A 15,293-nucleotide genomic window follows, 5' to 3' on the forward strand; every position below is an offset into this window, starting at 1 on the left:
CCTCTTTCCTTCCCTCCCAACAGCCTCTTTCCTTCCCTCCCAACAGCCTCTTTCCTTCCCTCCCAACAGCCTCTTTCCTTCCCTCCCAACAGCCTCTTTCCTTCCCTCCCAACAGCCTCTTTCCTTCCCTCCCAACAGCCTCTTTCCTTCCCTCCCAACAGCCTATTTCCCTCCCTCCCAACAGCCTCTTTCCTTCCCTCCCATCAGCCTCTTCCCTTCCCTCCCAATAGCCTCTTTCCCTCCCTCCCAACAGCCTCTTCCCTTCCCTCCCAACAGCCTCTTTCCTTCCCTCCCAACAGCCTCTTTCCTTCCCTCCCAACAGCGTATTTCCCTCCCTCCCAACAGCCTCTTTCCTTCCCTCCCAACAGCCTCTTTCCTTCCCTCCCAACAGCCTATTTCCCTCCCTCCCAACAGCCTCTTTCCTTCCCTCCCAACAGCCTCTTTCCTTCCCTCCCAACAGCCTCTTTCCTTCCCTCCCAACAGCCTCTTTCCTTCCCTCCCAACAGCCTCTTTCCTTCCCTCCCATCAGCCTCTTTCCTTCCCTCCCAGCAGCCTCTTTCCTTCCCTCCCAACAGCCTATTTCCCTCCCTCCCAACAGCCTATTTCCCTCCCTCCCAACAGCCTCTTTCCTTCCCTCCCAACAGCCTCTTTCCTTCCCTCCCAACAGCCTCTTTCCTTCCCTCCCAACAGCCTCTTTCCTTCCCTCCCAACAGCCTCTTTCCTTCCCTCCCAACAGCCTCTTTCCTTCCCTCCCAACAGCCTCTTTCCTTCCCTCCCATCAACATCTTTCCTTCCCTCCCAACAGCCTCTTTCCTTCCCTCCCAACAGTCTCTTTCCTTCCCTCCCAACAGCCTCTTTCCTTCCCTCCCAACAGCCTCTTTCCTTCCCTCCCAATAGCCTCTTTCCTTCCCTCCCATCAGCCTCTTTCCTTCCCTCCCAACAGCCTATTTCCCTCCCTCCCATCAGCCTCTTTCCTTCCCTCCCATCAGCCTCTTCCCTTCCCTCCCATCAGCCTCTTTCCTTCCCTCCCATCAGCCTCTTCCCTTCCCTCCCATCAGCCTCTTTCCCTCCCTCCCAACAGCCTCTTTCCTTCCCTCCCAACAGCCTCTTTCCTTCCCTCTCAAAAGCCTCTTTCCTTCCCTCCCATCAGCCTCTTTCCTTCCCTCCCAACAGCCTATTTCCCTCCCTCCCATCAGCCTCTTCCCTTCCCTCCCAACAGCCTCTTTCCTTCCCTCCCAACAGCCTCTTTCCTTCCCTCCCAACAGCCTCTTTCCTTCCCTCCCAACAGCCTCTTTCCTTCCCTCCCAACAGCCTCTTTCCTTCCCTCCCAACAGCCTCTTTCCCTCCCTCCCAACAGCCTATTTCCCTCCCTCCCATCAGCCTCTTTCCTTCCCTCCCATCAGCCTCTTCCCTTCCCTCCCATCAGCCTCTTTCCTTCCCTCCCAACAGCCTCTTTCCTTCCCTCCCATCAGCCTCTTTCCTTCCCTCCCAACAGCCTCTTTCCTTCCCTCCCATCAGCCTCTTCCCTTCCCTCCCATCAGCCTCTTCCCTTCCCTCCCATCAGCCTCTTCCCTTCCCTCCCATCAGCCTCTTTCCTTCCCTCCCAACAGCCTCTTTCCTTCCCTCTCAAAAGCCTCTTTCCTTCCCTCCCATCAGCCTCTTTCCTTCCCTCTCAAAAGCCTCTTTCCTTCCCTCCCATCAGCCTCTTTCCCTCCCTCCCAACAGCCTATTTCCCTCCCTCCCATCAGCCTCTTTCCTTCCCTCCCAACAGCCTCTTTCCTTCCCTCCCAACAGCCTCTTTCCTTCCCTCTCAAAAGCCTCTTTCCTTCCCTCCCATCAGCCTCTTCCCTTCCCTCCCAACAGCCTCTTTCCTTCCCTCCCAACAGCCTCTTCCCTTCCCTCCCATCAGCCTCTTTCCTTCCCTCCCAACAGCCTATTTCCCTCCCTCCCAACAGCCTCTTTCCTTCCCTCCCAACAGCCTCTTCCCTTCCCTCCCATCAGCCTCTTTCCTTCCCTCCCAACAGCCTCTTTCCTTCCCTCCCATCAGCCTCTTTCCCTCCCTCCCAACAGCCTATTTCCCTCCCTCCCATCAGCCTCTTCCCTTCCCTCCCATCAGCCTCTTCCCTTCCCTCCCAACAGCCTCTTTCCTTCCCTCCCAACAGCCTCTTCCCTTCCCTCCCATCAGCCTCTTTCCTTCCCTCCCAACAGCCTATTTCCCTCCCTCCCAACAGCCTCTTTCCTTCCCTCCCAACAGCCTCTTCCCTTCCCTCCCATCAGCCTCTTTCCTTCCCTCTCAAAAGCCTCTTTCCTTCCCTCCCATCAGCCTCTTTCCCTCCCTCCCAACAGCCTATTTCCCTCCCTCCCATCAGCCTCTTTCCTTCCCTCCCAACAGCCTCTTTCCTTCCCTCCCAACAGCCTCTTTCCTTCCCTCTCAAAAGCCTCTTTCCTTCCCTCCCATCAGCCTCTTTCCTTCCCTCCCAACAGCCTATTTCCCTCCCTCCCATCAGCCTCTTCCCTTCCCTCCCATCAGCCTCTTTCCTTCCCTCCCAACAGCCTCTTCCCTTCCCTCCCATCAGCCTCTTTCCTTCCCTCCCAACAGCCTATTTCCCTCCCTCCCAACAGCCTCTTTCCTTCCCTCCCAACAGCCTCTTCCCTTCCCTCCCATCAGCCTCTTTCCTTCCCTCCCAACAGCCTCTTTCCTTCCCTCCCAACAGCCTCTTTCCCTCCCTCCCATCAGCCTCTTCCCTTCCCTCCCAACGGCCTCTTTCCTTCCCTCCCAACAGCCTCTTCCCTTCCCTCCCAACAGCCTCTTTCCCTCCCTCCCATCAGCCTCTTCCCTTCCCTCCCAACGGCCTCTTTCCTTCCCTCCCAACAGCCTCTTCCCTTCCCTCCCATCAGCCTCTTCCCTTCCCTCCCAACAGCCTCTTTCCTTCCCTCCCAACAGCCTCTTTCCCTCCCTCCCATCAGCCTCTTCCCTTCCCTCCCAACGGCCTCTTTCCTTCTCTCCCAGCAGCTAAGTCAAAGCTGTCCCACACCACCTGCCTCCCTTACCAGCAACACCCTCACAGCCATCATGGCTGCTGCTCCTGTAGAGACCGTACAGTCCATGAGGATCACGTGATCTTCACTGATGTCCTTCGGAAGCCTCAGATAATGCAGCTGGAGGAGGGAGAAGGAGGAAGGGAGCGTTCGGAGATGGCAAGCAGGGAGGGAAGTGTCCCCAGCAGGACTCCCCTGCTCATTCCTTGCATAGGGTCACTGTTGGCAACCCACATCCCCCAAGACAAAAGTTGGCGAGCACCATCAAATGAGCCCAGAGGTGGATATAGACTAGGCCAGTCTTCCCCAACCTGGTGCCCTCCAGGTGTTTTGGCCAACAACTTCTGGAAAGCTCTAGGTCAGAGAAAGCTGCAAAGCATGGCATGGCATTGTCGGCAATATTAAGTTTTATTCATGCCCACTGTACACCACTGCCCATTCTGGCTAGGTTGATGGGAGTTGTAGTCCAAAAGATTTGAAGGGCACTCAGCTGGCAAAGGATGGATTACACAAAATTAATATCCACCTGATCTTTTTGATCTAACCAGACAGGACATTGGGCTGGCCTGTATCTATCCAGCAACACTGCTTAAATATCTTTGTTATCACTCTGCTTCTTCATCATCAGCCCTCTTAAAGTAGCGTGACCTATGCCGTCAAATAACAAGATGCTGTATAATAATAATAATAATAATAATAATAATAATAATAGGTTGCATCAAATGCAAGTCATGCTCAGAGTAGACCCATTGAAATTAATGGGTGTGGAAAACTTAGGCACATCCGTTTCAGTGGGTGCAGACCCAAAATTTAGTTGGCCACAACCCACTTCTAGCTAGCCCTTGACCAAAAGGTCCCAGGACGGGTTACAAAAATATCAGAATTAAAGACTGACAATGGTATCCAAATAATATCAGTGCAATGCTTGCACAACAGAACTTTCTTCCTGTGTGCACCCAGCACCCTTCCCAAATCTGCTCTGGATGGGTTGGGGGAGTCCCTGGAACAGATTTAGGGGGTGCAAGGGGGAAGGGAGGGGAAGTTCTCTTGCAGGAGCCCAGATCCTTGTGCTGGAAGGACACGTTAGCCGGATACCGCCCCAAACTCAGTCTCATTAAAATCATAAAATAACAAGCCACAAAACTGACCAATAACCGTATTAACAGGACCACAGTGCGGAGCAACAATGCCTTGAGTTTTGAGGGTTTGGGATACCGCCAGAGAGGTGGCCAAGTAGCTCAGGCCACTACCAAGCCCTTGCCCCATACCAGGCCTGGACATTTACCTCTGGCTCCCCTGTATACCGGTTGGTCTGGATGAGGATGGTGCCAATCCGGACATCCTTACAGACGGCCCGCAGCGCTGGCTCCATGGTCTCCCCAGCCCTCAAAATGGACACGCCAGTAATCTGGAAGACAGAGGACAAGGTGAAAACCTGCAAGTATAATTCCTCCAGCTCTCTACTACCAGTGTGGTGTAGTGGTTAAGAGCGGTGGACTCGTAATCTGGTGAACTGGGTTCGATTCCCTGCTTCTCCACATGCAGCTGCTGGGTGACCTTGGGCTAGTCACACTTCTCTGAAGTCTCTCAACCCCATTCACCTCACAGAGTGTTTGTTGTGGGGGAGGAAGGGAAAAGGAGATTGTTAGCTGCTTTGAGACTCCTTAAAGGTAAAGGGAGTGCTAACCATTAGGTCCAGTCGTGGCCGACTCTGGGGTTGCGGTGCTCATCTCACTTTACTGGCCGAGGGAGCCGGCGTACAGCTTCCGGGTCGTGTGGCCAGCATGACTAAGCTGCTTCTGGCGAACCAGAGCAGCGCACGGAAATGCCATTTACCTTCCCGCCAGAGCAGTACCTATTTATCTACTTGCACTTTGACGTGCTTTCGAACTGCTAGGTTGGCAGGAGCAGGGACCGAGCAACGGGAGCTCACCCCGCCGTAGGGATTCGAATCACTGACTTTTCGATCAGCAAGTCCTAGGCTCTGTGGTTTAACCCACAGTGCTACCCGCATCCCCTTGAGACTCCTTAGGGTAGTGGTAAAGCAGGATATCAAATCCAAACTCTTCTTCCTCTTCTTCTTCTATCTCACCATTCTGCATTTCTTAGAGCGTGGCTGGGCTAAGTAAAAAGAATCACCTCCAGGTGATCAGGCTGTGTCGTTGCCATAAATGAATACAAAGGAGTCGCTGCCTTGTTCTTCCGCTTTCAGGCGAAGTTCTGTGGAGTTGTGTTCATGCCTGCCTTAGGCAAATGAGTGAGCTGAAAAAGCTCTGCTCCATTTCAAAGTGGTGCCCAGACAGAGTTCAGTTCGAAAAGGGGTTCATCTGTAACGTTGGCCAGCTCTCCTTGCAAGTGCCAAACCCTTTCCAAGTAGAAAGCTTCTTTCCTTTGAGAAGGGAGGGGGTAGCTGGTGGGGAGGTGGGCTTGCAAGAGACAGGAGAGCTCTTTCCACCCAGTTGTTAAGCGGAAATCAGGCTGCAGGGCAAGCGCAATTTCCCTAGGACAGTCGTTTCCTGCTGGCAAGGTTGGTACTTGGAGTTACTCTGCCTTCTACATTGAGTTGGGAGGCAGTGGAAACGGCAGTCCCATGATCCCTGGCAAGAATTGTCAGTGCATGCTTCACCCTCTGGTAGTGTGGATTTCTTAAGGGATGTGGTTGGCACTGTGCTCTAGACCACTGAGCCTCTTAGGCTTGCCAATCGGAAGGTCGGCGGTTCGAATCCCCGCAAAGGGGTGAGCTTCCGTTGCTCTGTCCCGGCTCCTGCAACCTTGCAGTTCGAAAACACACCAGTGCAAGTAGATAAATAGGTACTGCTGCGGCGGGAAGGTAAATGGCGTTTCCATGCGCTCTGGCACTCATCACTGTCCTCCGTGTGCCAGTAGCAGTTTATGTTGGAAATTCAAGCCCTTCTCATGAGAAGCTGGCAGCAGTCCAGGCACCCAGCAGACACAGGCAAGGTCTCGATCGGCGATTCTTCTCAAACGTGAGAAGAACACACCCCTCTTTCCTGCCTCCCCCAGGCAGGGGAAAGAGATAGACAGAAACGTGTTTACATGCTTTTATTTCTGCCTTTGCAGCGTTACAAAAAACATGACTGCTCTCTTCATACTCCAGCAGTGTTGTAACTAAAACTTCCTGTACATCCTGTACAGCTCATATTACACTCTGAGGTAATTCCGGTGCTGCGCACTGTGAAATGACTGCCCCTCTGTTCCCACAGCAGTCCCAACATTCCCATCATGTTTACACTTCAAGCTAGGACTTTGCAGCTGCATTGCTTCATTATCGTAACAGTTTAGTCCTGCTGGCGACATGACCCAGAAAGCTGTCTGTGGACAAACGCCGGCTCCCTCAGCCTGAAAGCGAGATGAGCGCCACAACCCCATTGTCACCTTTGACTGGACTTAACAGTCCAGGGGTCCTTTACCTTTTTTTTACCTAGTATGGATTTGTGTGTGTGTTTTCTCTAAGAATGCTTGATCAAACACTGAAATCTCCCCACCGCTTCACTCCCAAGCATTCTCGAGAATTATTTTTTTTTTTTTTAAAAAAAAACAAAACCCAACACCAATGTTTTTCAGGAAGACTCGGTGGGAGTTTGTCATCCTGCCCAGCTGTTCTCTGATAAATTATCCCTCTTTTTCAGGATCCTGGAAAAAGAGCCTTTATTAAAGTGATACGAAATGCATTTGAATTGAATCGGTTAAGTAATTTTAAACTGAGTGAAGCTAGGCAATTAATCAATTAGAAAAAAAATCTTTTAAACAGCAGAAAACCTTTCTCTTGCTACATTCTCCTCTTGCTTCCTTCAGCTGCTGGTGACTCTTCTCAACAGAAACTGGGCCTGTTCTTTCCTCTTGGGGTTTGCGTCAGGTTTAGTTGGGAATTCCATTCCACCCTTTGCTGCAGATATGTGGGATTGTTACATGTCACATGTCTGTTCACATTCCAGCACAGATTGCTGGAGTCCCGTGAGCGGAACATCCGCTCTGTATTGCTTTTGTTTTCTCTCCCTCTGAGAAGAATGACAAGGAGAGAAGCCATGTTTTTCTTTGTCCTGATTTATGTATCATAAATGTGTAGTTTAGTATAGTATAGTATCCCTGCCTCGGGCCTGATCTGTTGTGTGTTTGCTGAGATATGTGTACTGTTGCATGCACAGAAGCATGAGTCACAGACGCATGTCTCAGGAGGATGACTGATGGATCTCCGCAATGGCAAGGCTGAGAAGGGACCCGATCCGGCTGGGGCCAAGCCAGCTGGCTTCCATCCCACGGCCCCAACACTCTCCAGATGCACCAGACTCAAGGATGCTCAGACCCAGATGTGTGCTATTTTTAGGAGAAAGCTGTCCAAAAGCTCCAAGTTATTGAAACTACTGAATGTGCAGATATAGAAACCCAGGGGTCACTATTGTGACACCGACAGGTGCAGGAGTGACTGCCAGCACAGCACCTGTCAAAGGCTTCAGCAAATATCCCCCTCAAAACACCGCAATGCAAAAAGAGAGAGTTAAGATTCGTTCCAAATAGAAGATGCCACATGCAGAAAGCTGGAACTGTGAATCAAAACAGGAGCAGGTTTCACACACCCCTGGTTTTCTCCGGACTCTGCTTTGAGAATCCTCTGCCAGTGACACTTACTTGCTTCCCACTGTAATTTCGGCCTTCATAGTCGTGCCCTTGCGGGGTCTGAACTGTGCAGGTCTGGAAAGGCAACGGCACACAGAAATTAATAGGGAATTTGGGCAGGGACAGAGTCCAAGTGAGAGGTACGGAGCTCATCAGTGGCAGAAAAGCAGAATAAATTACGCAAAACAAACAGACATGTGCATTTTTAAAAAACAACTTATGCAGGCTGCAAATCCAGGTTTCCTTAGGGCAGAATGCAAGCGCCCATCGCTGAAACCATTTCTATCCAGCTCTCTTCCCAGGGCACAAAAAGGGTGCAGAGAGAGGGGGTGAGGTTCCAGAGGATTTTATGAGCAAGGAAGGTCACTTTTGGGCCATAATTAAGTTTAGCCTGATATTGCTTCTTTAAACTGTGTTCAGCGAGAGAAGAAAACTCATCTCTGGACTTGAACGCCACTCCTTTTGTGGTATCGCCTACCCTCGAATTTTCTTCTTAGATTTAGAGCTGAATGGAACTTTTCCAGGTCCACCTTCTAGCTTGAAATCCATGATTTCAGGTGGGGCAAACCTCACTCCCCAAAAGCCCTCCAACTCTGCTTTTCTCATAGCTGTTTCACAAATCACCTCCCTGCCTCACATTCTGGTGCCAAATCAGTCATTTCCCCTCTGTATTTCACTCAAGTGATCCCAAGCCATTGGAGATTATGCAACATTGCAATAGAATGCAACCAATCAGATTTGGCGGCCTGCACCTGTTACTTAAGGGCAGATGGGCGCCATTTTGAGTGAGGGCAATGCCACTTATAGAGGCCACATGGGTGATCCCAACCAATCAAGAGGATGCAAAATGAGCACACTGCCTGCTCCCTCCCAATGATTCTGCAACAAATCACCCAAAGAGACAGGATCCTCTTTCAAAAGAGTCCTGATCCCTTTCAGCTCAGCCATGGTTTGGAACAGGAGTCAGCAAACCTTTTCAGCAGGGGGCCGGTCCACTGTCCCTCAGACCTTGGTGGGGGGCGGGGCCAGACTATATTTTTTGGGGGGAAATGAACAAATTCCTATGCCCCACAAATAACCCAGAGATGCATTTTAAATAAAAGGACACATTCTACTCATGTAAAAACACGCTGATTCCCAGACTGTCTGCAGGCCGGATTTAGAAGGCAATTGGGCCGGATCCTGCCTCCAGGCCTTAGTTTGCCTACCCGTGGTTTGGAAGACCACTTTGATCAGCCTACCTGGAAAGGCAGGAAGGACAGTGCATGTTCAATCAGGAGACGCATCAGCCGTTTGGAGTAGAAGATAAACTCATCCCGACTTGTCTCCTTGTCCCTGAAAGGGTAACGAAGAGGAGAGAAGGAAGGCGTTAGGTTCATAGAATTATAAGAGTTGGAAGGGACCCGAGGGCCATCTAATCCAACCCCCTGCGATGCTGTAATCTCAGCTAAAGCATCCCTGACAGATGGTCACCCAAACTCTGCTTAAAAGCCTCCAAGGAAGGAGAGTCTACAACCTCCCGAGGGAGACGGTTCCCCTGTCAAACTGCTCTTACTGTCAGAAAGTTCTTCCTGATGTTGAGTCTGAATCTCATTTCTTGCCACTTCTGCGGCGGAGCACAGGAAAGGGGAGTTTGGAGGCGGATGCTCAACAGGCAACAGTTTGCTTCCTGCTCTCAATGGAGTAAGCGGCTCGCCAGGAGCTCTCCGTGGTGCTGAAAAGAACTTAGAACAAGGCACCCAACTCACCGGATGATTGTGTGCATGCCTTTCACTTGCGGGGTGTTCTTCAGCACACTGAGAGTCTTGGGGAGAGGGTGGCATTGATGGGCAGAGGCCAGTGCTGCCCTGAAGAAAAAGGAGAATTAAAGTCAAGTTAAAGGCTTCTTGGGGAAAGCCCTGCTTCCTCCCCCAGCCAGAGAAGAGAAGCCACCCCAAAGATCCCACAGCTTTCCTCATCCGAACAAACCACACAGACCTTTCGCGATGGCTAAAACGCCCCATGGACAGGCTCAATGGGGAAGGGAATCTTGTGGGATGTAAAACTGCCGTCCAGCACAACATTCCTACGCAGGTGGCACTGTGGTCTAAACCACGGAGCCTAGGGCTTGCCGATCAGAAGGTCGGCGGTTCAAATCCCCGCAACGGGGTGAGCTCCGTTGTTCGGTCCCTGCTCCTGCCCACCTAGCAGTTCGAAAGCACGTCAAGTGCAAGTAGACAAACTCTTGCTCCCTCGGCCAGTAAAGCGAGATGAGCGCCGCAACCCCAGACTTGTCTGTGACTGGACTTAACAGTCAGGGGTCCCTTTACCTTTACATTACAACATTCCTACAGTGGACATGTTAGGGGATGTTTTGTACCACTCAGGAGAAGACTTCCTGTTTCCTCCTGACCTGGGACAGACTTCCACTACATGTAACTTGAAGATGGGGTGGTCTGTTGTACTAGCATGGAGGAGCACATAGCCTCCATGTTCTGATCAGTGTGCCTTCTCCATTTTGTATGTTGCTGTGTGTTTGGAGAAGTGACTGCTTAGCCGCAGTCACTTGGGACTAACTTCTATATGGAATAGTTCTAGTTGGTATGTGACCTAAGCCTGCCTTCAGGGACATGTCTGTGAACCTGAACGGATCTGTGAGTAAACTACTTTTATATTAATGCTAATCAGATTCTTGTGTTTATTCTTTTTAAGAGGGATTTTACCAGGAAAGAATCTTTTAATAGGAAGACTCAGATGAACAAGCTGATCGCTGTGTAATTTAAAAAGGGGGATGTTTGGAACTCTGCTAGAATATGGAACTTGCCTGCGCAAGTTAGGAAGGATATCATGAAATAATATATGCTCTCCTGCCTCCCTAATCATCCCCACAAATCTTACTCTCGGCCACCTCCCTTGAGTAAGTTATTGGCAGCGCTTAGCAGGGAGCCGTGGCTGAACTTGACACATGAAGTTGGGCAGGGCGGAACCAAGGAGAGCCTGTTGGATCAGGGCCAGGGCCCATCTGGTCCGGGATCCTGATCTCACAGTGGCCAGCTAGATGCCTCTGGGAATCCTGCCCAGGGATCCGAGCAGAGGACCGACTCTCCCCTCCTTTGGTTTCCAGCAACTGGGTTTCAGAATATGGCGGCCTCCAACTGTGGGGTCAGGGCACTGGCAACCTTTGGGACGAGGGTCGGGATATAAAATACCACATTTTTTGCTCTATATATCGGTGTGCACCAATCCCTTTTCCTCTCCTGGCTTCAGCAATAGCTGCGCAGCCTGCATTCACTCCATAAGAAGCACACACATTTCCCCTTACTTTTTAGGAGGGGGAAAGTGCGTCTTATAGAGCAAAAAATATGGGAGATAGATAGATGGATGACAGAGAGATAACAAGACTGGTGACTGGGAGCAGCCGCCGAGACCACATAACACCGGTCTTGAAAGACCTACATTGGCTCCCAGTACGTTTCCGAGCACAATTCAAAGTGTTGGTGCTGACCTTTAAAGCCCTAAACGGCCTCGGTCCAGTATATCTGAAGGAGCGTCTCCACCCCCATCGTTCTGCCCAGACACTGAGGTCCAGCGCCGAGGGCCTTCTGGCAGTTCCCTCACTGCGAGAAGCCAAGTTACAGGGAACTGGGCAGAGGGCCTTCTTGGTAGTGACACCCACCCTGTGGAACGCCCTCCCACCAGATGTCAAAGAGAACATCAAGTACCAGACATCTGAAGGCAGCCCTGTTTAGGGAAGCTTTTAATGTTTAATAGACTATTGTATTTTAATATTCTGTTGGGAGCCACCAATATTTTAATGTTCTGTTGGGAGTGGCTGGGGAAACCCAGCCAGATGGGCAGGGTATAAATAATAATAAAAAATTATTATTATTATTATTATTAGTAGTAGTAGTAGTAGTAGTAGTATTTCAAAAGCAGCCTAAGGGGTGGAGTTCTGTCTCCTGCGGGTGGTGGGGCGAAGGACAAAGCCTCGTTGCCAAAATGAAAACTGGGGCCCAGCTTCCTTAGTCGTTGGAGGAATAAAAGGGTCAGGATGAGTCACATCTGAATGACAAACTGGTGGTTTCGAGGAGCGGCCAGCAGCTTAGCTAGCAGCTTGGAGGAGGAAGAGGAAGGAGGTTCTAATTAGGACACCCTTTATTTGTTCAACGCCAGGCTTTTCACGTCCCCTATGTCTGTGTGGTTGGTTCGGATGGACAAAGGGCCTTGTGGAGATCCTTTCCGCTCGCGGACTCACACACGCGAGGAACATTAAAACATGCACACACAAAAAAGAAGCTGGTTAAAGGTTTGTGCCTCGCCAGTTTTGGGTCTGGGAGAGAGAGGCACACACGCAAACACACAGAGAACCAAATACAAGCCAATCAAACAGTAGTGGGTTAACCAGGAGTATGAATGCTTAGCAAGGAGCCAGAAACAGCCTCAGATTTATGGACATTTCAAGGGTCCTGGCAGAAGATCTCAAGGGTGCCCCTGTACCCACGGGCGCCACGTTGTCAACTCCTTCATCACTTATTTTGCTTTTGTGCGTGCGTGTGTCTTAATTTGTTTCTACTAAAGGATTTTTAAAATAGCAACCATGGGAGACCCATTGGGACTGTATTGTGAGGTAGAGGAACAGTTTATCCCTCAATGCTGCACCCCTGATTTATTTTTATTTTTTTAATCCCCAAATAGAAGCCAACAGAAGCTTCCCTTCCAGAACAAGAAACTGTTGGGGGGTATTTATTTGGACCATAGTAAAAGGGGGGGGGTTAAAGGTTTATTCCTCCATTGCGAGGGGTTAGACTGGACGACGCTCAGAATCCCTTCCAATATCCCATTTCAATGATTCTGTTAAATACTCCATCCATCCATGCCATGGTCCCAGTGCCAATTGCACTGGGATAAAACAGTAATAAAACAGCTTTGGGGGGCAGGGGGGCTTGATTCAGCTTAATGAGCGACAGCTGCTTGATCCCTCAAGACTGTTTTGTTAATAATAATAAATTTTATTTATATCCCACCCTCCCTAGCCAAAGCCGGGCTCGGAGCGGCTAACATCAAATGTATAATACATTAACATAAAGTCAGACAATCAATTAAAATACATCCTCAAATCAGATCAGGATCAAAATAAAATCCAATCAGATGGCAACCCGCAGATTAGGGTTGGGGACCTTAAATGCTCACCAGGCCCAGCTGTTTGTGCTGAACTTATATGGGCCTGTGAGAAAAATTGAGAGGCCACTTTCATGCAAGTTCTTATGAAAGGGGAGAGGGAATTGGACTGAACCCCGACCAAAGGCTTGGCAGAACAGCTCCGTCTTGCAGGCCCTGCGGAAAGATGTCAAGTCCCGCAGGGCCCTAGTCTCTTGTGACAGAGCGATCCACCAGATTGGAGCCACAGCCGAAAAAACCCTGGCTCTGGTTGAGGCCAGCCTAACCTCTCTGTGGCCTGGGACCTTCAAGATGTTGTTGTTGTTGTTGTTTTTCTGCTGCTTTTTGCGTTCTCATCTGTTCTTAATTGTCTTTGTTGTACATCGCCCTGAGATGGTTGTTTAGGAGGCAATTAGCAAATCAATAATAATAATAATAATAATAATAATAATAATAATAATAATAGTATACCCTCCTGGCAAAATTGGGAGAAGTTCAAAGGGCAGCTGTCCAATCATAGATTGTTTGGGAAAGCGCAAATTGGGATGGGTTTGCATTGACATGTGACCCAGACTGAATTTCTGCCCCATGCCTTGTATCCTGGGTACCACATGACCCCCCCCCCCAGCTCTCATATGTTAAGTTGCTCATTATGCTATAAACCTCCCAGTGGCTTATAGCTGGGGGGGGGGAGGTATATAACTTTCTTAATTAAAAAGATACCCCCGCTATAGGGGGTGCGCCGACCCACACAATAGACTCCTCATCATGCAGGCTTAGACCTCAGCAAGAGCTCGACACTCGATTTAGTATTCAAACCAAACCAAAAGGGGAAAAAAGAGAAAATAATAAATTGGAGGGTGCAATTTGATCCTCACATATCCCAGCGGAGTTTCCTCTGTTCATCAGATGGGAGTTGTAGTTCAGGGATGAGCCAAGCAGGTAACAGACAACCAAACGCACAGAGAGACACGGATAACCAAAGAGGGAGGGAAGAGAAAAGAAAGCAGGGAAGTAAGAGCACTTAATTTAAAAAAAAGGGGGGGGATTTGCCCTGGAAAAGCATCTTGCATCTCTTTTGCCTGGATGCAGAATCTTTGACCTGTAACAAAGTCATTCGTATGTCTGGGTGGAGAGGAGTAGGAACGCCTAGCTTTGGCATGGAATTCGTCACATGCGGTCCTGGGAGGTCGTGTGGCCCTCAGGCTGGTCCTTACCAAACCTTGCCTGCTCCCACAACAACTTAGTCTCACAGGGTGTTTTCTGGCACAGGCTCTGAAGCATTGCACAGGGCAGAGATGTCAACTTCTGCAAGAGTTGGGAGAAGCTGTAACTCAGGGAATTCTCCTGTGAGAACCTCTCAAGTGTATCAAGGGCCTTCTCGACGATTCAGGGCCATTATTGACAAAATAACATCGCATTTGGAGGTCTGCTTTATTAAAATAACCCAGCAGCAAGAATGTTAAAACGGAAAGAATGTTAAAAACCCAAGAAGAGCCTGCAAGATCAGGCCAGTGGCCCATCTAGTTATCTCCCGCTTGGACTACTGCAATGTGCTCTACATGGGGCTCCCTTTGGAGGTGACTCAGAAACTGCAACTAATCCAGAATGTGGCAGCTAGACTGGTGACTGGGAGCGGCCGCCGAGACCACATAACACAGGCCTTGAAAGACCTACATTGGCTCCCAGTATGTTTCTGAGTACAATTCAAAGTGTTGGTGCTGACCTTGAAAGCCCTAAACAGCCTCGGTCCAGTACATCTGAAACAGCTTCTCCACCCCCATCGTTCTATCCGGACACTGAGGTCCAGCTCTGAGGGCCTTCTGGCGGTTCCCTCACTGCAAGAAGTGAGGTCACAGGGAACCAGGCAGAGGGCCTTCTCGGTGGTGGTGCCTGCCCTGTGGTACGCCCTCCCAGCAGATGTCAAGGCAATAAACAACTATTTTACTTTAAAAAGACAACTGAAGGCGGCCCCATTTAGGGACGTTTTTGATGTCTGATGCTATATTGTTTTTAATATTCAGTTGGAAGCTGCCCAGAGTGGCTGGGGGAACCCAGCCCCCAGCCAGATGGGTAGGGTATAAATATATTATTATTATTATTATTATTATTATTATTATTATTATTATTATTTAGTCCAGCACCCTGTTCTCAAAAGCGGCCAACCAGATGCCTGCGGGAAACCAGCAGGCAGGTTTCTAGCCCTCTCCCTGTCCTGTGTTCCCCAGTAACTGTTTCTCAGAAGAATTGCTGCCTCTGACCACGGAAACAGAATACAGCCACCATGGTTTCTAGCCACCAACACCCCCCTCCTCCATGAATCTGTCCTTTCTTAACGCCATCCAAGTTAGTGGCCATCACTGCCCTCCTGTGGCAGGGAGTTCCACAGTTTAGCTGTGTGAAGAAGTGCTTTCTATTACGATATGGTAATCTTTATTGTCACTGTCCCATGCAGAACAACGAAATTGAAAAATCTACATAAG

The 15,293-nt window shown here is 49.9% G+C and overlaps 1 protein-coding gene across 1 annotated transcript in view; it reads right to left on the reverse strand.

Moving 5' to 3' along the window:
• Nucleotides 1–15,293, reverse strand: part of UCKL1 (uridine-cytidine kinase 1 like 1) — a 57,044-nt gene that overhangs the window by 2,823 nt on the left and 38,928 nt on the right. Inside the window, 5 exon segments of the mRNA XM_081916926.1 lie at nt 3,052–3,159; nt 4,325–4,447; nt 7,687–7,749; nt 8,916–9,009; nt 9,423–9,521. Of these exon segments, the coding sequence (XP_081773052.1) occupies nt 3,052–3,159; nt 4,325–4,447; nt 7,687–7,749; nt 8,916–9,009; nt 9,423–9,521 (487 nt within the window).

Source organism: Podarcis melisellensis (genome assembly GCF_964234715.1).
Source record: "Podarcis melisellensis genome assembly, chromosome: 6".
Classification (NCBI taxonomy): domain Eukaryota; kingdom Metazoa; phylum Chordata; class Lepidosauria; order Squamata; family Lacertidae; genus Podarcis; species Podarcis melisellensis.